General features: G+C 41.0%; 1 protein-coding gene across 1 annotated transcript in view; it reads left to right on the forward strand.

Annotated features, from left to right (window-relative positions):
• Positions 1 to 23934, forward strand: part of adamts5 (ADAM metallopeptidase with thrombospondin type 1 motif, 5 (aggrecanase-2)) — a 38703-nt gene that overhangs the window by 6705 nt on the left and 8064 nt on the right. The window contains exons 2-7 of the mRNA XM_072585726.1: positions 6380 to 6512; positions 7603 to 7770; positions 12112 to 12395; positions 14204 to 14387; positions 18282 to 18457; positions 21314 to 21489. Coding sequence (XP_072441827.1) covers positions 6380 to 6512; positions 7603 to 7770; positions 12112 to 12395; positions 14204 to 14387; positions 18282 to 18457; positions 21314 to 21489 — 1121 coding nt within the window. The remainder of the gene's footprint in view (positions 1 to 6379; positions 6513 to 7602; positions 7771 to 12111; positions 12396 to 14203; positions 14388 to 18281; positions 18458 to 21313; positions 21490 to 23934) is intronic.

The raw sequence follows: 23934 nt of genomic DNA on the forward strand, positions 1-23934 counted from the left end.
CCCTTCAGCCCAACAAGTCCACATCAACCCTCTGAAGAGCAACCCACCCAGTCCCATTCCCCTACACCTAACACTATGGGCAATTTAGCATGGCGAATTCACCTAACCTGCACATTTTCAGACTGTGGGAGGAAGCCCACAGAGACAGAGGGAGAATGTGCAGACTCCACACAGACAGTTGCCTGAGGCAGCAATTGAACCTGGGTCTCTGGCACTGTGAGGCAGCAGTGCTAACCACTGTGCCACCCATTATGACACAGTAATGGATGCATTTCAGTTGCATTTGAGTGTGATTATGGATATAAAAGAAATGAGATGCTTTTTGATACATTTACCTCATTTCTTTTTAATTTCCATCTTGGATTGTCTTGCACAATGAATTCCTTCATTTTTAAGAAAAGGACTGGCATTGATCATGCACAGAGCTTTTAAAATTCCAATGCTTGAAATTCAGCTTCTTGAAGTCCCAACTATGCACAATAACTATAATTCCAAACATTGATTATTATTGCATCTCATTTGATCATATAAAGCAAATTTGGCAACATCTATAATTGCGCAATACAGGCTCTTTCATTGCAGTGGATCAGAAGGTCTGAATTCAAGTCTCACTTACTCCGGAGCTGTGTCAATGCACAGGTTAATTAAAAATACTTATAATTGCACAGGTGAGGAGATATGTTTCCACAGTCAGTAACTACTCCTTCAGGAATATTTCTTTTGAAACCACAGTAGTTTACAAAGAGAGACATGAAGAATTCAGGACAGGAAATTTATAAAAACTGAACCAAAGTCTGTCACATTGACAACTCCCCAAAATGATTCAAATTTAGTAACTGATGAAAGTGCATGTGTGTAAGTGAAGCAGTTACTTCTCCAATTTGGACCTTAGAAATTTGAATGGATTTGGTGAACAATGCGTGGAGAAAATACTCTGTAATGCTTTACGAATAAAAGTATTCACCTGTACAGAACAGGAAGATCTCAGGCTTGATTTCTAATCAGTAATACGTAGATGATGTCAAGAATGTTAGGGGTAAAGGCTTGTGTCGGTATTCTGGTGAAGGAAGGTTATCGAGAGAATCTGTCCCTGATCACTGTTTTGTCATTCCTGTTAGAAAGGCAGGGGTGGACATTGAGTGGAGTCAGAATGGGATATGTTTTGATGCCAGCTACAATAATACGCTGTGCAAGCTTGGATATAATATCAAGCTAGCATATAATATCCCAGTTACTATTAGCACAAGTTCAGACTGCATCTGAAGGTTCCAGGTTCAAGTCCTACTCCAGAGATTGAACGCAAAAATCAAGGCTGGCCGTCTAGTATACTACTGAAGAAGTGTCTTCTTTCTGATAGACGAGGCCCCATCTTTCAGCTTGGGTAAGTGCTCCCTTGGTGCTTTCTCAAGGAAGAGCAGGGAATTACCCCTCATGCCCTGGTTGATAGTAATCCCTCAATCAACATTGTTGGTCCTCATCACCTTGTTATTTGTCAGAGATTGCTGTGTGCAAAATTGCCTGCTATGTTTCCTACATTGCAATGATTGTTTCACTTTTACACAAAGGTACTTCATTGGCCGTAAAGCACTATGAGGCATGCGATGGTTTTCAAGTGCAATACAAATGCAATATGTTTTTTTTTAATTGTTAAAGCTGTTTCTAGCCAAATTGATCCTATGTTGAACAAGGTTGAAAGACTACTAGATTCCTGGCTTGTGCCATGGTCCGAACTGCTAACAATTCAGTAACCCACAATTCTATTACTTTTACATAATTTATTTTTCATTTATCAGGTGTAATTACCTTGTGGCATATTCCTCTGTTTACAAGTACAACAGAAGATAATATGCCATTCATTGAAGAAGCCTATCCATGTCATATTTTATATTACAAGGAAAAATAACCTTTAATTATACAGCTGTCTTCCCATCATATGATATTTTATTTTTGGAACCTTTAAGAAAATGAATTGTAAATTCTTGGGTTTCATAGTAACTCTCTTTTGGAGAAAGGAGGCGGAGATAGAAGGGGTTGAATCAGAAGTGAGAAGAGCAGGTCAAACCATTCAGCGTATAGTGAGGTCACTGATGGAGGGAACTGGTGATGGAGAGTGGTTAGAGAGTTGTGTTTATCAATAATCATACTATGAATAGAAGAACTTATTTAGGGAAAGCTCACTGTTGACAAGGTAACTACCAAATCCCACACCGGAACAAAACTGTGACTAATATTGTACATGTTTTTTTTTGGGTCATACTACTGTGTAAATAATAAACAGGGAGTGTGTGTGTGTGTGTGACAAAATCTTTCTCCGCTGTGATACCCTCAACCTTTAAATGGAGGCAGCAATGCAAACACTAACCAGCAAAAGCACCTGACTCTGGAAGCTGTGAACTAATGCCAGGGGCCTGTGTGAAAACACAGTTCATTGCCTCCTTCCTTTAACTTGTTTGCTTTTTATATAATTATTATTTTTATGCCTCTGCAGTGCTGTTTAACTCCCTCCTCCTCTTTTTTTAGAGCGCCACTAATGGCCAGTTTGCATAGATTGCGGGTACTGCTCCTTTATGCGAGCAGAAAACATTCATCACCATCCACAGAGCAGAGCTCAATAAGTTAGGGCTGAAAGCATTCTCTCTTAGGGTGAAACAGATTATTTACGAGCAACCAATGTCTTGACATGGTGGCTCAGTGGTTAGCACTGCTGCCTCACAGGGACCTGGATTTGATTCCATCCTCAGACAACTGTCTGTATGGAGTTTGCACATTCTCCCGTGACTGGGAGGGTTTCTTCCGGTTGCTCCAGTTTCCTCCCAAGGTCCAAATTTGCGAAGGTTAGGTGGATTAACAATGTTAAATTGTGTCCAGGAAAGTACAGGCCAGGTGGGTTAGCTGTAGGAAATGCAAGGGTAGTGGGATGGGCCTGTATAGGATGCTCTTTGGAGTGTCGGTGTGAACTGAATGGGCTGAATGGCCTGGTTCCACATTGTAGGAATTCTAGTGTTGATCTATTCACTTAGCTACTGCTTCTCTGTTTTGCACTGGCAGTGACATACACTATGATCCTGTCTATTTACCTTTATATAATAACTTAAACAAACTAGTGGATACATATTGACATAGTTTAGAGCTTGTTACAAAACAATATGCATGGCAGTGAAATATTTGCTTCATAAAAATAAGCTGAAAGAATTGCAATGCTGGAAATCAGAAAGAAAAACAGAAATTGCTGGAACAGTACAGTAGGTCTAGCAACGTGTGTGGAGAGAAATCAGAGTTAACGTTTCTGATCCAGTAACTCTTTCTCAGAATGGAAGTGTTTATTCCAAATAGATTAACATCTTCATTAATGTAATCACAGAATTTTCATACACTAACGTTCAGAGAAGTTGTAAAAAATATTTGTGATGTGTCAAGTGCTGGGAATGCACCTTAGAAAAGAAGCTGTCAGCTGATGGTCTGATTTATCGCTCAATAACCATGACCCACCAAGTTTTGTCAAACATCACTCTTTATCAGGAATACCAACTCACAGCTTTAGTTTTGTTTTTGAACTGATGTTTTGTGCTTTATTTAAGAATGTGGAGCAGCTTTGAATCTCACTGTGGATCCTCAGAAGTAAAATGTGAAATGTAGATAAAGAGTCCTGTATTTCTAGGAAATAGGAGGGGATTATGATAAACAATCTTCCTGACCATATCTGGTTAGCTCTGTAATCTTTCATTCTTTGATTTATTCTATATACTCATACACTTCACACTAAAGACACAGCGCTGTGCTGGATACAGTTCTGTGCGCATCGGTCGCTCTTAAAGATTTTATCAAATGATTCTTTTCATACCAGGCTGCTCAGTTCAGACTGTATGTGCACTACAGCTAAGACTGATGCTTTATCTTATTCTAATCACATGCACGATCATTGCATAACAGTCAGGTGACAATACATGATCCAAATTAAATTAACAAAAGGGTGATGGGGTGATTGTAGATAAATGTTAACTCAAACTTATCAATTTCAAAAACAAATTCATTGGGAACAATTGTGCTTGACAGACCTTGAAAATACTTGTCTGGAGAGGTATTAAAAATAGCAACTATATGATGTTTGAAACATGGCCAATGCACAACCTAAAAATGCAAACCACCTTTGCAATATAGTCATAAAGGAAGGCAACTATTTAATGCTGTGATTTTCTTACATGGAATCTGAAATGTACAAGTAGCTACAATTACCTGGATTTATCTATCTAGACCACAGCCCCTGGAGTACAAGAATAGCAGACTGAAAAATGAGTCAGGTTAAAAAGCTTTGTGTGACTGTTGTTCCAGACTATCCTTGAACAATGGAATATGAGATTTGCTGAAACCATATAAATCATTGAAGCTTTGTAACTCAATAAGTTCATACAGTGTCTCAGAAGGAAACCATATGGGGGTGAAGTGAGGTGGGGGGTGGGCATGTGGGGTGCAGTCTTTAGCTTTTAATCCAAACAAAGATATCAGCTGAAAGCATGTGAAGGACAAAAGAAGTTGCTGGCCTCCACAATGCATTTAAAGCGACTCAAAATTACTCAGTAATGTCCATTTGTACCAAAAAACATCAAATCCGTATAAACTGTCAGGTAAGGGAACCCATATGTAAGAACCCCACAAAAACAAAAATCCAATCCTAAGGTAAGGGTTCCTCTAAAACCCCAACATTCTTTTGCTCTTACGGCTGTAGCTCAACTACTTTCAGATCAAGCCTCAATTTAGAGACCTGAGCACAAACAATATAAACTGACCCTTCATTGCATTACTGAGGCAGCTCTGCACAGATGGAAGTGCCTTTTTCTAAATCAAAAACTAAGCTGAGGTTCTGTCTACGCTCTTTATTAAAACTAAAACCACCCCATGGTGCCATTATGTATAAGAGCAAGGGAGTTACACACAATTGCTGAACAATGTTTAACTCTCAATTAACATAAGTAAAAATAGATCAACTGGTCACTTTCATGTTACAGTTCGTGGGAGTGTTCTGCAAACACAATAACTGCCACGTTTTCTGAATTATAAGGTGACGAAAGTTCAAAAATACCTTATTGATTGAAAATTGCTTTGGAATATCCTTGATGTGGTGGTGCCAGGGTTGGACTGGGGTGGACAAGGTCAGAAGTCACATGACACCAGGTTATAATCCAACAGGTTTATTTGAAACCACAAGCTTTTGGAGCACTGTTCCTTTGTCACCTGCATTCATTATGTAAATAAAGCCATGTCCAAATCTAGATGTTCAAAATGAGTGTTAATCGCTTCCTGGTTATGTTCTCCACAGTGGCTGATAACCTGAAAAGTATTACATACTTCCAGCTGAACAAAATCACATGGCAAGATTTCATGCTTTGAAACCTTTACAGTAACAAAATTACTGAAAACGTATTGATTAAACGCTATTATCTTTTTGTAGCTAACTGTAGAGAGCTAACTGTAATACATATCCCATATTGCACTCTTCATGGAATTACATCATTGTTCCCACCTTTTAATAAGTTTCCATATTCTCAACACCCCAGTTAGTTATTTTGATTGATCATCTTCTGGCATTTTTCTCAGTTTTGATGTGTGCTTTAAATCCACCCCCAGCGTAAATCCTATTCTGATGATTCTTCCTAACCTGGCCACACCAAAATGGATCCACAAGGATCTTTGGCTAGAGGGCATCTTCCTCTTGCAAAGCTTTTTCTCTCTGCTGACCACATAGAACCTGTCTGTGATGTTCATTGATCTGTAGAGAAGCCTGTAACCCGATTGTAAAAATGGCTTCATTGCCATCTTTCCTGTGGCTTCATGAAACATTGTTAATTTTGCAGAGAAATTGTAATCAGCTTTCCTGATCCCAACTCCCTTTCATTTTAGAAGTTTATAACATAACCCAAAACCAATGACACCCTTCTGAGTTTCTGGCATTTTGGAAGATTCACAGCCGACTCACTGATAGATTGCTGCCATTGTCTCCAAGGGTAAAAGCCTTGTACATTTTTTTCCCCAGGAAAACAATCTCAGCCTTCCCTTAATCGTTAACAATCAAACCACTCAAATGTACTGTCAGGCAGACGTCAGTTCAGGTCACATGACCTCTTGCATTTACCCTGAATTTAAAGACACAGTCCCAAAATATAATTACAACTTCAGTGATGCACTTATTGCCTGGAAAATGTTACATTAATGATGCTCTGTTTTAATGTTCTGATATTTAATTGTTGGAAATTTTACCTCAAGTCTTAATCCATTAGTTGGCTGTTGATTGTCAATCGAGCATGTGGTTATTATTTGAATATCTAACAGTCCTGCTTGTTTTAAGATTTAAATCGAATATATTTCTATGTTCTTTTACTTGCAGAATTTGTGCGGACATCATTCGTGTGATACTTTGGGAATGGCAGATGTCGGAACCATCTGTTCTCCTGAGCGCAGCTGTGCAATCATTGAAGATGATGGCCTCCATGCTGCATTTACAGTTGCTCATGAAATTGGTATGGAAATTTTCTTTAAGAATCAGGTTCTAAATTCAAGAGATAAATAGACAGAGGGATTGGCCTCATTGTGTAGGCGTAGGGTAGAACAGAGCTGAATTTAGGGTCAAATCTCCTGCAAGAAGGAGACCCAAATTGTGAATGTACCAGCTCGCTGCAAGAATAATCCCCTTATTCGCATTCCTTTGCTCTTTTATCGAACATGATAAAGATTTTTCTATTCCCACTGTTTGTTTACTTCCACTTTACAAGTTACTTGGATATTTATATACCACTATATCAAGTAGGCAATACACCATCCTCGGCATAGAAAACCATCTTACAATGCCTCTCGTTTTTGCATTGATGGTTTCAGGTCAATGCTTAAGACATCCAACAATGGAAATAGACATTTCAACTTTACATCACCAAAACTTGTTATCAACACATTAGGTGTTTCTTAAATTTGGGTGGTAGGGGAGTGCACTGCTTTGAGGGGAGTTGAGGCGGGTAAACTCGCAACTGTTAAAATGTCGCTTGATAAGCACTTGAAGTGTCATAACATTCAAGGTTATGGGTCTAGTGCTGGAACATGGGACGAGTGTAGGTTAGTATTTTTCATGGTATGGACTCAATTGACTGAAAGGCCTTTTCTGTACCCTGTCACTATGATTTCTATGATTCTTCACTGTAATGAGTTACTCACATTGTTCGCCATATACAGAGCCTCTCCTCCATAATAACACCATGATGAATCTCTTCTGCGCCCTCTCATAGTCTAATCAAAAGAAGTGCCACCATGCAACCACCTCTGTGTACTTAAATCTGGTTCCCGAGAATAGGATTGGGTAAAGTCTCTGGGAACATGATATGTCATACTGACTTAGATGCCAAAATATCCAAGCAAAAAGTCCAAGGTCCAGGAAAGCAGGCAACAATTCAGCACTAAAAGGGGATAGAAGCAGTGCTAAGAGATGCTTGGTTTGGATTTTTGAATAAGATTGTTCACCAAGAGGTGCATTACAATCAAAATGATGGAATAATGTTTAAACTGAGGCATCAAGTAAGACAATGCTTGTGTAATAATGTAACTACTTCTTGTTGATCAAAGGACATCTCCTAGGACTGTCCCATGATGATTCCAAGTTTTGCGAAGAGTCGTATGGCTTGACAGAAGATAAGCGGCTAATGTCTTCAATTCTGACCAGCATTGACTCCTCCAAACCATGGTCAAAGTGCACTTCTGCTACTGTAACAGAGTTCTTTGATGACGGTCATGGTAGGTATCCTCAGATGGGCTAATAACAATGTTATCTATGTTCCTCTTGTGTTTTAGTAGCTCCTGTGTTTTATAAATAGTCCCGTGTCAAACCTCGCTTAGGCCATGCCAATAGAATGCAATCTCACTTCAGTTGAATTGTTTGTACGTAAGATAACCAGTCCCACATGGCTTAGTCAGTCAATCATGGCACTGTCAGATGTAGCTCATTTAATAGTCTACTCTGGTACTCCGAGATATAAGACTGCAGGTTCAAACCTACTGTAGAAACAAAGAAACTTTAGTAATGTGGCCAAACTGGTTAAGTAGCAACTTGTAAACTTTTCAACACTGTCTAAAAACAGCTGGAAAGAGTGGGAGAGATTCCTGGTCAACTATGTGATGGATACAGGTTGGAACAACTACCATAACTATCCATAGCTCCAGGCTATGACATGCTTTTAAAAGGGTATGTTGCTGATGCAACTTGGACTTAGCTTGAAGGTCAATGTAGACCAGAAGGGTGCCAACAGTCTCTATGCTGGTTTGGGTGATTTGGGATCTCCGCTATCCTCCAGTGGAGATCAAAGCATTATGGGTCTGCCCTATTTTTTAGCCGAAAATTTGAGGGAAGGAAGGAGGAAACCTGAAAGGAGAATCCAAATAAAGCATAAAGTAAAATGAGCGCAGCATGTGGGTGTAAACAGAATTACAAGGAAATACTTCAATCATCATTTGTTTCATTGAGTGTAAAAAAGCAAGAAAACATGAACGTTCATAAGGAGCCTTATTTCATCTTCAGAATGTCTTAAAATGATTCACAACCGTTGAGCTGTTACTTAAATATAGTGGATGATATCACATATTTTTCTGAAGAATTAACAAAGAAGATTGAAGAGGGCAGAGCAGTAGATGTGATCTATATGGACTTCAGTAAGGCATTCGACAGGGTTCCCCATGATTAGCAAGGTTAGATCTCATGGTAGAAGACAGAGGGTGGTGGTGGAGGGTTGTTTTTCAGACTGGAAGCCTGTGACCAGTGGAGTGCCACAAGGATCGGTGCTGGGCCCTCTACTTTTTGTCATTTACATAAATGATTTGGATGCGAGCATAAGAGGTACAGTTAGTAACTTTGCAGATGACACCAAAATTGGAGGTGTAGTGGACAGAGAAGTGGATTACCTCAGATTACAACAGGATCTGGACCAGATGGGCCAATGGGCTGAGAAGTGGCAGATGGAGTTTAATTCAGATAAATGCGAGGTGCTGCATTTTGGGAAAGCAAATCTTAGCAGGACTTATACACTTAATGGTAAGGTCCTAGGGAGTGTTGCTGAACAAAGAGACCTTGGAGTGCAGGTTCATAGTTCCTTGAAGGTAGAGTCGCAGGTAAATATGATAGTGAAGAAGGCATTTGGTATGCTTTCCTTTATTGGTCAGAGTATTGAGTACAGACGTTGGAAGGTCATGTTGCGGCTGTACAGGACATTGGTTAGGCCATTATTGAAATATTGCGTGCAATTCTGGTCTCCTTCCTATCAGAAAGATGTTGTGAAACTTGAAAGGGTTCAGAAAAGATTTACAAGGATGTTGCCAGGGTTGGAGGATCTGAGCTACAGGGAGAGGCTGAACAGGCTGGGGCTGTTTTCCCTGGAGCGTTGGAAGCTGAGGGGTGACCTTATAGAGATTTACAAAATTATGAGGGGCATGAATAGGATAAATAGACAAAGTCTTTTCCCTGGGGTCGGGGAGTCCAGAACTAGAGGACATAGGTTTAGGGTGAGAGGGGAAAGATATAAAAGAAACCTAAGGGGCAACTTTTTCACGCAGAGGGTGGTACGTGTATGGAATGATCTGCCAGAGGATGTGGTGGAGGCTGGTACAATTGCAACATTTAAGAGGCATTTGGATAGGTATAAGAATATGAAGGGTTTGGAGGGATATGGGCCGGGTGCTGGCAGGTGGGACTAGATTGGGTTGGGATATCTGGTCGGCATGGACAGGTTGGATCGAAGGGTCTATTTCCATCCTGTACATCTCTATGACTCTATATTCAAATATAGCAGCTAATTGCACACAGCAGGGTCCTACAAATGTAAGTGAAGTGACTAGCCCAGTGCTTCCCAAACCTTTTCTCTCACTGTCACCACACTGTAAGGGTTGAAAATTGTTGCAGCCCTTGGTAAGTCCTCATGGTGAGAGTGGAGTAAGGGGAGCTCTGAAAGGAGTCGGAAACACAACCACTCTAACTTGGTCAGAGCCCCATGATTTCCATTGATAGCTCAGAACTCGGCACTCCAAAGTTTCAACTCATGACCCCACTGGGATCCCGATCTCACTTTGGAAAATTCTGGACTAACCAGTTAACCAAAGTTCTTTCGTGGTTCTTCTTGAGGGAAAACTGTTGGAGAGAATTACCTGCCTTCTTCAGATAGCCATTTTGGGACTTTCACCATCTGCAGACAAGAGAGATCTTTTCTTAGTTTATCTCATGTGAACCAAAGGGGTCAGATAGTGCATTACATTAGAACCTGGGGAATAGATGTGGGCATTCTAAATCAAGTCTCTGGTGGATATAATTACAACTTGTAATTCAGCACAAGTTGGTGCTAAGTTAGCAGTTTGATAGCTCAATTGGGCAATGGAAACACTGTGATACCACAAGGACAATAAAGACAGACAATAATCCTGGGGTGAAAACAGATGCCAGATGCAGATTAGATTAGACTTACAGTGTGGAAACAGGCCCTTCGGCCCAACAAGTCCACACCGACCCGCCGCCCACCCATTCCCCTACATTTACCCCTTACCTAACACTACGGGCAATTTAGCATGGCTAATTCACCTGACCCTGCACATCTTTGGACTGTGGGAGGAAACCGGAGCACCCGGAGGAAACCCATGCAGACACGGGGAGAACGTGCAAACTCCACACAGTCAGTCGCCCGAGGTGGGAATTGAACCCGGGTCTCTGGCGCTGTGAGGCAGCAGTGCTAACCACTGTGCCACCGTGCCGCCCATGTTAGAATGATGCTATGGCTCTGTCCTGGAAGTGGCTGACGTTGATACAATAGGAGGATATTACTTTCCATCACTTCAAAGGAATCTAACTCGTGTCAATGATGGTAATTCTTGAATTGAATAAATCTGGTTCTTTTCACTTCTTTGAAGGTTAGTTGGGCACAGCAAAGTTACTGACTGGATGGTATTTATTTTATCTGTTCAATGACATATATTTTTAACCATTGAAAAGTCAGTGAGATTTTGCTTCCTTTATTCTAATTATTGCCACTCTGTCCTGATAGTGCCAGATCTCTTTAAGGGGCACAGTTTCACAGGCATCAGTTCCTCTAAGTGCCTATTTATGTGCAAGTGAATGTGTCCCTGGTGGTATATTAGCCATGTCACTGGACTAATAATCGGAGGCCCATCAGGTCTGGCAGCATCTGTAGAGGAAAACTGACTTAACATTTCGAAACCAGTGACATTCATCAGAAAGGGAAAGTGTGGTATTTATGTTGATGACAGATTGTGGTGGAGGAAAGCGTAGTGAATAGAGTACATTAAAACAGAGCCAAGAGAGAGAGAAAAAAGGGATAGCGAAACAAAGAGATGGCTGATGATAAGTTGAGTGAGAGAGATAAATGCTAAAACAAAGATTGCTGAAGAAACTCAGCAGATTTGGCAGCATCCGATGAGAGAGAGAAACAGAGTTAACATGTCGAGACCAGAGAGCCTCCAGTTCTAAAGAAGAGTTACTAGACTCAAAACACTGCTTTCTGCCCACAGATGCTGCTTAGACCTGCTGAGTTTATCCAGCAATTTCTGTTTTTGTTTTCGATCTCCAACATCTGCAGTTTTTTTTGTTTCATTGTATATTTATTCACAAGGAATTTGAATATTTGAAAATAGGTTGGCTGTGTTGGGAACAATCCATACAATACAAGACCTAGGGTTGTGGGCAACTGGCAACACAGCAATGTAGTTAACACTGAACCAGCCTATGACATGGCCAAGCCATCATTTCAAGGGTAATCAGGAATGGACAATTGAAGACTTTACCAGTGACACACCAACATCCCATGAAAAGGATTTAAAAATGCAATTACTTGCAAAGGATTATTGGTGAACAAGAGAAGAAGGAATCCAAGTTGATATTTCCTCTTTCTATTTAGTTCAGTTGTTTTGAGACTAATTGTACTAATCCTCCTGGCTGGATAGCAGTGCAAGAATTTTACATGTGTATCGATTCACTGTCACACTTAGTAAGCCACCCGGGAAGCCAGGTTTTGTTGGATTTTTCAGGTTTTTCTAGATGTATGAATAGGCATTTTACAATGTGCTGAGTGTTCTCCTTCCTAGGGGATTGCCTCCTTGATCTTCCACAGAAGCCCCTGCGTGTACCTGAGGAGCTTCCAGGCCAGAACTATGATGCTGTCCGTCAGTGCAAGCTGGCGTTTGGGCCAGAGTACACAGTGTGTCCGGGAATGGATGTCTGTTCCCGCCTGTGGTGCGCTGTTATTCGACAGGGGCAAATGGTGTGCATGACCAAGAAGCTTCCTGCCGTAGAGGGAACGCCATGTGGAAAGGGGAGGATCTGTCTCCACGGCAAGTGTGTGGACAAAACCAAACGGAGGCATTACTCGGTGAGTGGGAAGTCCAGAGGTTACACCATTGATTAGACAATGTGTGTGTGTCTGTGTGTGTGTGTGTGTATGTGTGTGTGTCTGTGTGTGTGTGTGTGTGTGTGTGTGCGTGTGCGTGTGTATCGTGTGTCTGTGCCTCTGTGTGCTATAGTTCATATGTCTGCATGTGTCTGCATGTTGATGTGTTAGCATGTGTCTCATGTCATGTGTGTCCATTTATTTGTGCAAGTCTCTGAGTGTGTGTTTGCATCCTCGTGTGCTGTGTGTCGTGTGTGTATTTGTGTCCATATGTATGTGTGTGTCTCTGTGTGCCATATGTTCATATGTCTGCATGTGTCTGTATGTCGATGTGTTGACGTGTGTCTTGTGTCACATGTGTCTGTGTGTGTGTGTCCATTTGTGGGTGTGAGTCTGTGTGCGTGTGTTTGTGTCCATATGTGTGTGTGTGTGTGCATGCGCGTGTGTCTATCTGTTTGTCTGTCTGTCTATGTGTGTAAGTCTGTCTGTGCCTGTGTGTGTGCATGTCTGTAGTGAAGATATAATCAGATGTAACCACGAGGTGTTCCATAGTTGAATAGACTGCTAACTCTGGCTGTCTGGGCTCAAATATCAAAAATGCATTTATGTGGTTTTGGGCGTTTATAAAGACAAGTTTCCACCTTGAGAAGAGGAAATGAGAAGCAAATGGAATGATTGGTATGGAGAGATTCCCACATTAGCCTCAAAGTTGCCATTGTGCTGAATTTAGTTTAACTTCTATTCAAATATATATATACATGATATTCTGACGTTTGAGGGATTGAAGGCACATATTTGAGGCACCGATTGTCCAAGCAGCTGGTACCATTCCAGTGCCAGTCTGGAATCGAAAATGCAGTGAACAAAGATTCTGGTGCCCCATTCCAATTGAAATAAAACTAGTAAGTTACAGAACAACGTGCTGTTTCATTCCAATGGCGTAACGCAAAAGCTATTTTCCCACAGATCTCTTTTGATGCTGGCTGCCAAACAGCAGTGGGTTTTCTCCTGTTCCTGAGGATAAAACAAAATGTCATCTGAATAGTTTAATAGAGAAACATTGGCAAATTCTCAGTTCACAGTCCTCATGGTGCCTGGCCCTGTGGCTATCAGATCAGGTTCTGTATCTTGAGGCCATGAATTTGCACCATGGTTGACTTGTAAGTGCGACTGGTTGGACTCAAATCTCTTGTTCCATAGTAGGGAGCAGAGGATCGCAAAGATAAACATGTTACTATCCTATGATATAATTTCAGGACCTCCAAGCAGAATTGGGTCGATTCATTGAGTTCCAGGTGATTGCATTTTTAAAATGTTGGATTTTTTTAGGTCTAGCACCCCCTATGGTTCAGTGGATGAATTAATTAGGTGGAAAAGGAAGGGAAGCATCAAGCTAGGTTTTCTAAGCATGTTTAACCTTATTAAAAACAAATTGGGCTCAACTGAAATGCTCTTCCCTTAGAAATAGACAGCCAATGTCTAAATATGCATGAAAGATTCCATGGGCCAAGGTGCTGGGAACTGGGAACCACTGGCTTTGGGCCAGGAGCAATGGAATTTAACTTGAGTTCGACAATGCGGGGAACTAGGTAAAAACCATGTGTCCTGAGAGAAGTGAACTCCATATTGCAGTGTCTCTCATTAAGTGGTCACACTGGCTGTTGGTAAAACCATCCACATGTCTTGTGCCAGCAAAGTTGAAAATTCTTGAATTCTTGCTGACACATTGTTAACTCCTCTAAGTGCAAAAGACTTTCTATGATTTACATTTGTTGCTGATCGAATTACAGGCTTCGGCTCATGGAAATTGGGGATCATGGGGTTCCTGGGGAGAGTGTTCCCGGACGTGTGGCGGGGGTGTGCAGTTCTCCCGTCGACATTGCAACAACCCTGCCCCCAGAAATAATGGCAAATACTGCGTGGGGAAACGTGCCATCCATCGATCCTGCAACGTGACACCCTGCCCACAAACTGGTATGTCTATCCTATGATTCCTCTTCTTCTTCTTAGACATGAAAATATGCCAATCAGGGATAACGCTTTGGCTTGGTTTGCTCTCCTTCCCTTACATTTCCCAAAGGCCTCACCCAACAGGGTTAAAAAGCTGAAGTCAGATTTCTGCATCTCACCCAAGTAGCCTTTCTCAATGCTTAATATCTTACTACCTGTGGGTGATTTGATGATCAAAGATTGAACCTGAAACCATTCTGTATGCAGTGCCCTTTCTAACAAAGTGTTGTGATCAAACACAGGAACCTGGACTTGTTTGCAACATCTCTCCCCTCCCCACCCCTACACACATACCACACCCCACACTTTCCAGCCAAGGGGCATTGAGGCCTATTAGGCTGCCTTGTTGTTAAAAAGATGATTCAAATTACCAAAATGCAAGCATTGCATTTGGGACTTTTTGGTCTGCATGCCCATCATTGGTGATGTCAGTAGCCTTTCGACCAGCTGACAAGAAACTTAATTACAAATATTCCTATTGAAGCACAAAAAATTACAATCAAACATTGAGAATATTGAAGAAACTCAACAGGTCTAATAGCATCTGTGGAGAGAGGAACTGAGTTAATGTTCCAACTCTGGTGCCACTTTTCTTCAAAAGGAAAAGGCCTAGGAAATTGCTTTTTTATATTTCCTTGGAAACCCTCAGCAATCCAAGGAGCCATATTGATTGGCAGGAATTTCCTGTGAAGTGTTCACTGTGCCACCTCATTTTCTGGAAGTACTGTGCAAACCCCTTTGGTTTCTGGGAGATTTCCCAGCAGTTGGAGGAACTTAGTCCTGGAGGTACTCTGAGCCAGTCCTGGCCATTGTCCGCAAAGAAGGGGAAAGAAAATACATGTAAACCATTTCATCTGACTTGTCTTTTTAAGTTTTACTGTCAGGCCACTTGCAAGATAGTTGAATTATCTCATCAATTCTTTCTTTTTGTTCATTCATGGGAAGTGGGCATCACATAATTACCCAGAAGGCAGTTGAGAGTCAACCACATTGTAGTGGGTCTGGAGTAGGCCAGACCAGGTGAAGATGGCAGATTTCCTTCCCTAAAGGACATTAGTGAGCCAGATGGGCTTTTCCTGACAATCAACAATGGTTTCGTGTTCATCATGAAACTCTTAATTCCAGATTTTAGTTGATTTCAAATTCCAGCATTTGCCATGATGGGATTTTAATGTGGGTCCCCAGAACATTAGCAGAGTTTCTGGATTAATAGTCTTGTGATAATACTAAAGATGTAGGCAAAGGATTTCTAACTGTATTCATTAGACATTCCAAAATGGTGGTAGGAGCAACCAATCCACCCTCTACATTCCCATGGTTTTATGGCAGAAATCTAGATACCATGGAATAGCTAACTGGATTAAAAATCTTGAGAAGTAACACCATATTAAATGTGAACAGAATATAATGAAGTTTTCAATCTTATAACATCTGTAATTGGAAATAGTTCGAGGTGAGCAGTGCATAAAGTGGTTGGGATAAGCCTGGGCCTGGCAAGTATTAAATGATGGATTTCAGACTTGGCAAGCTGATCTCACCAAAAGGAATCTGACCATTGGACTGCATGGAAGAAAAACAAAAGTACATCAAAGTTTTCAAAATGCTGTCTTTAAATATGAACTAAATAGTTATCAGAACTGACCTTTTGAATAAATTTACATTTGCAAATAAGTTAAATTACAATGTACTTTGAAGATCTTCACAGCATAAGGAGAAGGGAATGATGGATTTGCTCATTTCAGAGCCCTGAAACTTGTTTGCACTTTTTCAAGCTTTATTGGTGGCTCGTGTTTTGAGTCTGCCGTCAGATCCTATTGGTCTTGGCATCTTACCATATAGTGTCTGATTGTAAAATGCCAGAAAAGTGATTTTTTTTTCCAGCCTACTGTTTACATGACCGTACTTTAAATTCTGGTTGTTTAGTCAAAAGAAAATTGCATTTCCAAAACAGTGAAAAATATTAAAATTCTTACTGTGTCTACAAAGCAGTGAGTTGGAAGAATACCACACAGTGAGTGTGTGAGACATCATGAAGCCAATTTATTCATGGCACTCCAACAAGCGAATTATGTGTGGAATGAAGTGCATCAGGATAGGAAGGGAGCTCAGTACATTTAAAAGCAAGATCAAATACTGGCAGTTATTGGAAGATTTATTATGCAATGGAAAAATAAGGGCAGGAGGGAAACTTAATACTCAGGAGAGCACACAGATCGTAGAAAAAACTCAGTTAATGAAGAGGAGGTGAGTATAACGTTAGAAAGTTCAAATGGTTTAAATGTTAGGTGTAGAATCATAGAATCCCTACAGTATGGAAGCAAGTCATTCAGCCCATCGAGTCCACACCAACCCTCCGAACAGCATCCCACCCCACCTCTGTAAGCCAGCATTTCACAAAGCTAACCCACCTTGCCTGCACCCATGGGCAATTTATAATGGCCAATCCATCTATTCTGCACATCTTTGGACTGTGGGAAGAAACTAGTGCATCCAGAGGACACCCACGCAAATGTGGGGAGAATATGCAAACACCACATAGACAGACACCTGAGGATGGAACCAGGTCTCTGGCACTGTGAGGCAGCAGTGCTAACCACTGACCCACTGTTCCACCCTGAAACCATTATCAAAGAGAAGGCAGTCAGGTTAGAAGGAGAACAATCCTGACGGGCTGCATAAAGATAGCAGACATCAGCAGTATTGAAAATGAAGGTGAAAATGAGTCCAGTATCTGAAAATTGGATGCAGATTCAGTGAAGAAGATTAGGTAGTGATTCCAATATCAGTGGAGTGGATACGGTTACAAGGAGGAGCCTATAATTGAAACAGTGAAGGTGAGACTAGGTCAAGCTTAATACCAAGCCAAGAGAGAGAAGCAATTATTGCCTGAGGCAGTTTGGCAAAACAGGAAGAGCACTGGAAAAACCTTCTTCATTGTTTCCAAGTAGACAATTGTTAGCCTTACTCCACTGGACGTTTTTCATTGGAGTGTAGGAGATTGAGGGTGAACTGAGGGATTGATAAAATCATGAGGGATATAGATATGGGGAATGGCAGGTGTCTTATCTCTAGGACAAGGGATTTCAAGGCTGGGGGCATATTTTTAAGATGAGAGAAGAAAGATTTACAAAAGACATGAGGGGCAGTTTATTTACACAGAGAGTGGTTCATGGCATGGTGGCTCAGTGGTTAGCACTGTTGCCTCACAGCGCCAGGGTTCCAGGTTCGATTCCAGCCTTGGGCAACTGTCTGTGTGGAGTTTGCACATTCTCCCTGTGTCTGCATGGGTTTCCTCCGGGTGCTCCGGTTTCCTCCCACAGTCCAAAGACCTGCAGGTCAGGTGAATTGGCCATGCTAAATTGCCCGTAGTGTTAGGTAAGGGGTAATTGTAGGGGTATGGGTGGGTTGCGCTTCGGCGGGGCGGTGTGGACTTGTTGGGCCGAAGGGCCTGTTTCCACACTGTAAGTAATCTAATCTAATATGTGGAATGAACCTGCAGAGGACGTGGTGAATGCCGGTACACGGTTACAACATTTAAAATACATTTGTATAAGTACTTAAATAAGAAACGTTTAGAGGGATATGGGCCAAGCGCAGGTAGGTGGGACTGGTTTAGTTTGGGATGGTGGTTGGCATGGACTGGTTGGACAGAAGTGTCTGTTTCCCTGCTCTATGACTCCAAGACTCTAGTCATTTCTCCCTATTTTACCTCACACCACCGTAGTTGCTGCTGCAGTTTGTGAAAAACATTTGGTTAGCTTGTATAGCATTTTTATTTAAAGGTGAACTGCTCTGTCATAATGAATAAAACTAATAAATCCAACACATAATTTTTAAAAAATCCTTTGATTCAAACAGGCAAATCTTTTCGTCATGAGCAATGTGAAGCACGGAATGGGTACCAGACTGATGCCAAAGGAGTCAAGACGTTTGTGGAATGGGTTCCAAAGTACGCTGGCGTGATCCCTGCAGATGTGTGTAAATTGACCTGTCGAGCAAAGGGAACAGGATATTATGTTGTGTTTTCTCAGAAGGTAAATATGTGAAGTTGGGATCATGACAAACTGTATCTGTTATGTTGTTAAGTTAAGTGCAGCCTGAGTGTACGCCTGTGTCCAAGAATTCGATTTACATGAAAGCAATAACCAAAGACAGCTTAAAAAAAAGCTGTTGAAATACAAGCCCCATGAAGGTAATTTTAAAAATACATTCATGAAGCTGAACTGCTTCACCTGGCCCCAGTAAGACCAGCTTAGACCATATCCACTAAACATCTAAGATCATAAGTGGCCTCAGCACTGGCTCCTTCAGCCACTGGTGATTTCCCCCTCTCTCCTGATCAGACAGGAAAGTGATGAACACAATCAGATAAACCATGAGCTTGTTATTGAATGTGGAACAGGCTCATATAACCTTTTGTTCCTTATATTTCCTGTGTTCTTCAAAAGTGTTTGGCATAGTCTCAGCCCACCAGCGGCAATCTCGTACTAAACCTCCATACAAGGCACTGGTGAATGCAGAGAAGCATCACGGGATGGTTATAAGCCAGTCTACGTGGTGGGTCCATGCCAGCTCTATGCAGAAGAAACTCAGCTAGTGCCATTTTTCTGTCCTTTCCCACAGCACTCTCTTCAAATGCTTGTCCAATTCCTTCTTGAATGCTCTGATTGAACCTTCCCTGAGTTTCTGCATTCCTGACCGTTCAGTGTGACACAAGTTTTCTTTATGCTGCCATTGTTTCTATTGTCAATCACTTTAAATGTGTTCTCCAATTCTCGACCCATCCTCCAAATCTCTTTGTCCACTGCACATCCTGATTTTAGACCTGTTTACCAAATCTGCTCTCAACTTTCTCTTTTGGAAATGGAAATTGATGTGCAATCATTTGGCTGGGAATTAACATGCAAAATGACAGGAAGTTTTCTCACTTTACACTGTGCAGCAGAATTGCATATCTATTTTATAAAGAGGTCATTTAACAAGAGAGTTTTATTCCTTGGCACTGCTATTTTGTATCTTTATAAACACAAAACTTTATTTTTTTCTTAAGTATTCTTGAAGTAAAAGTTTTATTGAGACAGAATATGGACTAACTTAAGGGGCTGCCCACGGATCGATAGGGAATCTATTTTACCACACGTGCTATATGGAATTTAGAGTCCAAAATGGTGTTAATGTGTTAATGTTTTTGCTCTTTTCACCTGTAATTGAAGAAAGCATTTGTGGCTTAGCATTTTGCCAATGATTTTAGCAATTCCAATGTATCACTGCCATTTATTTAAAGTTTCTCAGGATGGTTAGCATGCGCTTTGTTGAAAATAGGTTTGACACATTCCCTCCCCACCCAATGTGAAATACTGATTTGTAACCGCAAGTCAGATGGCGTGCCCAAAATCAATACTAACTCTCAGTGTTTTTGTAGACCTTTATCCTTCTTGGCTTCCTTATTTGCTATTACTGTCAAATAAATAAGGATGGAGAGAAGAGTGACTATAAAGGAGTATGGATCAGAACCGATTGCTGGTTTAACTGAATACTCATAAAATGAGCAAGTAAGAAACCAGCTTAAATACAAGGCAGAGCAAGAAAATACCTTGAAGAGTCGCTAAGCTGTCTGCTTCTGAGAAGCCAGTTGCCTTCTTTGCTGCATAACAATTGCCTTTACCACTTTGTAGGGAAGGCTTCAAGAAATAGTTTGTCTGTCAGATGATCCTTCCCTCACTGAAGCTCTCTCCATCACAGTTTTTCCAATATCCTGTAACTATTATTGTAGTTACTGCTGCTTTCAACTTTACTTGCTGTTGCATTCGAATTGACAAATACCTCAGTCTGATGTTTGAGTAAGATCACTGATTGATGGCTCTGTTTGAGCTATAAAGGCGAGAGTGGCCAAGACAAAGCTGCTGCACTCTTGCATCTGTTGTTTTCGTGCCAGGATTGGCACTGTGTGATGGCCACCTGCCTATCTTTCTCCCACTTAAATCAAACTCCAGTCTAAAATTGGGGTTAACAATTCCACAAATTCTTTGTCCACCTTCACTGTGTTGATATCAAAACTTATTGCAGTTTCTATTTTACTTTTCCTCAGCCTCAAAACTCCTTCCAACTCTCAGTCTTTTTGCTGCAAAGAACAGGTTTTTAAAATCCAAATATTGATCACTGCATCATTGTTTTTTGATTTAGCTCCTTTTCACTGCTACACTTTGCAATCAGAGTGCCGTTCTGCACAACTTACATCTTAGTCCTTTACGTAGACTTCACATCAGCAAGTGCAAAGCATCTACTTTATTCACAGCTATAGCATGTGGAGATCTCTACTGATGGCTCAACTCTCTCACAGAAAATAATTCATACACCTGGCCCTTTTGGCCCAGAGTCTTTCTTCTGTGGCCGAATAATATTTATTCAGCTTTACAGGACAGCAGATGTTAGGTTTATGTCGTAGATATGGTCAATAGTCACATATCAACTGAGTGAAGACATTAACTGAGAGTCCTAGAATTAGAATTTAAAAACAAAATACCTTATAATGTGTAGCAAAATCCAATGTAAAGCTCCCTTATCTAATGAAGAAGACTGCTTGATATGATCAGTCAGTCTTTTGGATATATGGCCTACATATATGGTATTATACATGTCAAACATCATTAATGGATGTTTTGTCCATGGCAACACCTCTAACAGTCACTTTCTAACTAATTAGCAGCCTCCATGCAGTATAAATGTTGGTATTTCTCTTGAATTGGTATTCTTGCAAAGTATGCTAATGAGAAGCTCTGACAAAGTGGGACATTTTTCAGCATTTCTCAAGTTGTGAACTCCCCAACAACTATTAATGACCAAAAAGCTAGAAGTTTTCTTTCCTGAATTCTGTTTTACTTTGTTTCCAGGTAACAGATGGCACGGAATGTCAGCCATACAGCAATTCAGTATGTGTGCGGGGACGCTGTGTCAGGACTGGCTGTGATGGTATTATTGGCTCCAAGCTGCAGTATGACAAGTGTGGAGTTTGCGGGGGTGATGGTTCCACTTGTGTGAAAGTATCACGAAGTTTTACCAAGAGAAGGTAATTTGAACCAATACATTATGTCAAAATATGAGGTGAATATTAATGTCAATGATATTTTATGAGCCATCAGTGTGTTTTTCTGTAATATTTTCTTTTTGAAAGCATTAACGTCAATGGCATCTTTCTAAGATCATAGTTTATGGGTTTAGAGGTCAATGATACATGTTATTGCTGGGTACTGGAATACATCGCCAGTTCTATTTTACCTAATTAGATTAAATTACTTACAGTGTGGAAACAGGCCCTTCGGCCTAACAAGTTCACACAGACCCTTCAAAGAGCAACCCACCCAGACCCTTTCCCCTACACTTAACACTATGGGCAATTTAGCATGGCCAATTCACCCAACCTGCACATCTTTGGACTGTGGGAAAAACCGGAGCACCCGGAGGAAACCCACACAGACACGGGGAGAATGTGCAAACTCCACACAGACAGTTGCCCGAGGTGGGAATTGAACCCAGGTCTCTGGTGCTGTGAGGCACCAGTGCTAACCACTGTGGCACCCAATTTTCCTCTTAATTATTTTCAGCATATTTCAATCAGCATCTGCAGATTTCCCATACGCTTTTCAAGCTAGACTTCTTCATTTATGTGCCTAGGTTGTGACAGTTAGCAGTTATTTCACAATGGAATGGGAGATGATTGACCTTGATCTTGTCCTAACCTGATTCACATGTATTTTCCAACTATGCACAAGGCATTACACTCCAAAGCAAAAGATCAAACTGTCCTTTTTTTTTCTTTCACTGGAAAATTTACAGAATACTTGTGCTGAAAAACTCCCTTTAAATTTAAAACAGCACTTTATTTAATAGGTACCTTGGCACTGAGTCGATTTGGGAAAATAAGATGGATGGGGAAGGCTATTAACAGGAAGAGACATTAACAATCTGCTCAGTGCCAGTGTGGATCTGCTCCTCAGTGGTTAGTCGAACCAATTGTAACTAGAACAGCTTTTCTTTCTGGGAAAGTAGCCTGAAGTTTAACTTCCCAATAGACCCTAAACTCTCTTAAGTTAAGGATGAATGCTTGGATCAGACATCATCAAAAGTGCAGGAAGGTCAGTAGTTAGATGTATTTAAGATAAGTTAATGAGCGGTAATTGTCAAGAAGAGAGGAAATGCTGTTTACAAACCAGTCTCCAAATATTCCGGCCCTGTCCTTGTAGTTTCCTATTGACCTACGTTCCTCCAGTTGTATTTCCTTATGTAATAGACACTTCAACTGCTTGCTGGGGTGGACCAGATGGTGTGGCACCAAGATGTACCACAATTGAGAAGGCTACAAAGTTACTTCATGTCCTGTGCTGAATTCATTGATCTCAGTTAGGGTGACATTGAGATGCCAAATTTAGCCTCACTCATGAAGCTTCAGTAAGTTTGCCTGTGACGTGGAGATCCACTTGTAACTGATGACATCTCATTTGTCATAATGTTGGTCTAATTTGACCAATTGGAGCGATTTTATCTCTGATACTGTTCAACGACATTGAAGCAGAAGCTCTGAGCACGTTCTAGAGGAGCATCTTCTAATATTTGAAATCAGGATCTTCTGTTTACTAGGTGCTTGAGTCCACTAAGCAATAGCATCACTTACTATGGAGGCCAATCTACTAAAACATAAAGCTAAAGTTGAGTCCAGTTGCAATAAGTCTTAAGGTCTGCTAACCTGATAACTCACCGTGAGTGCCCGTATATAAACAATGATGACTAGGCCACTGCCAACCTTCCTTGAAATGTCATCATAAGTAGCATGTGAGGATTGAGCAGGATTACTTAATGATTTAAATTGTCAAAGTCACTGGGTGTGTGTGAGCATAGGGGTGCATCTGACTAGTGTTGGGGAACATAACACTGTTTTCAGGAATAAATAACTGTGCTGGGCAGTAAAAGGGTTAAAGGACATTACAGTGTCCCAAAGGCATCAGGTTGGTCTACAGCAGTTGGTACAAATGTAAAAGCTTAGGGTGCTATTTTGAGAGTCTGCAATGTTAAGGTTGATTAAGGGAAGGGTTAAACACTGTTACATTCTGAGCAAGTCCGCTCTGGTGCACATTGGCCAGTGCAACAGTTTATGGAAAAGACACCTCCTATGGGTTGAATTTAAGGAAATTCCAGTGTTCAGAGGAATGCTATGAAAAATAAATGGCAGCAGTTTCAAACAGGTCTCCGCAGTGTGGCAGACAGACTGATTGAAGCACCCAATCCCTTTCCGCCTGATTTCTAGTTTAAATACAATAATTATTGAGACCACAAGGTCATCAAAGTCGAGTCCAATTCCAGCTTTGCCATGCTCAGATACATAAAATTGAAAATTAAGAGGCTTTCAAGATAGAACCGTACAGATGATAATCTCTCCCATCTAAATGAATGTCTGTCTAATGCTGTTAGCAATTCTGTTCACAAACACATGATCCAGATGCGCAGCCCTCACTGCTAA

Source organism: Chiloscyllium punctatum, chromosome 15, assembly GCF_047496795.1.
Source record: "Chiloscyllium punctatum isolate Juve2018m chromosome 15, sChiPun1.3, whole genome shotgun sequence".
NCBI lineage: Eukaryota > Metazoa > Chordata > Chondrichthyes > Orectolobiformes > Hemiscylliidae > Chiloscyllium > Chiloscyllium punctatum.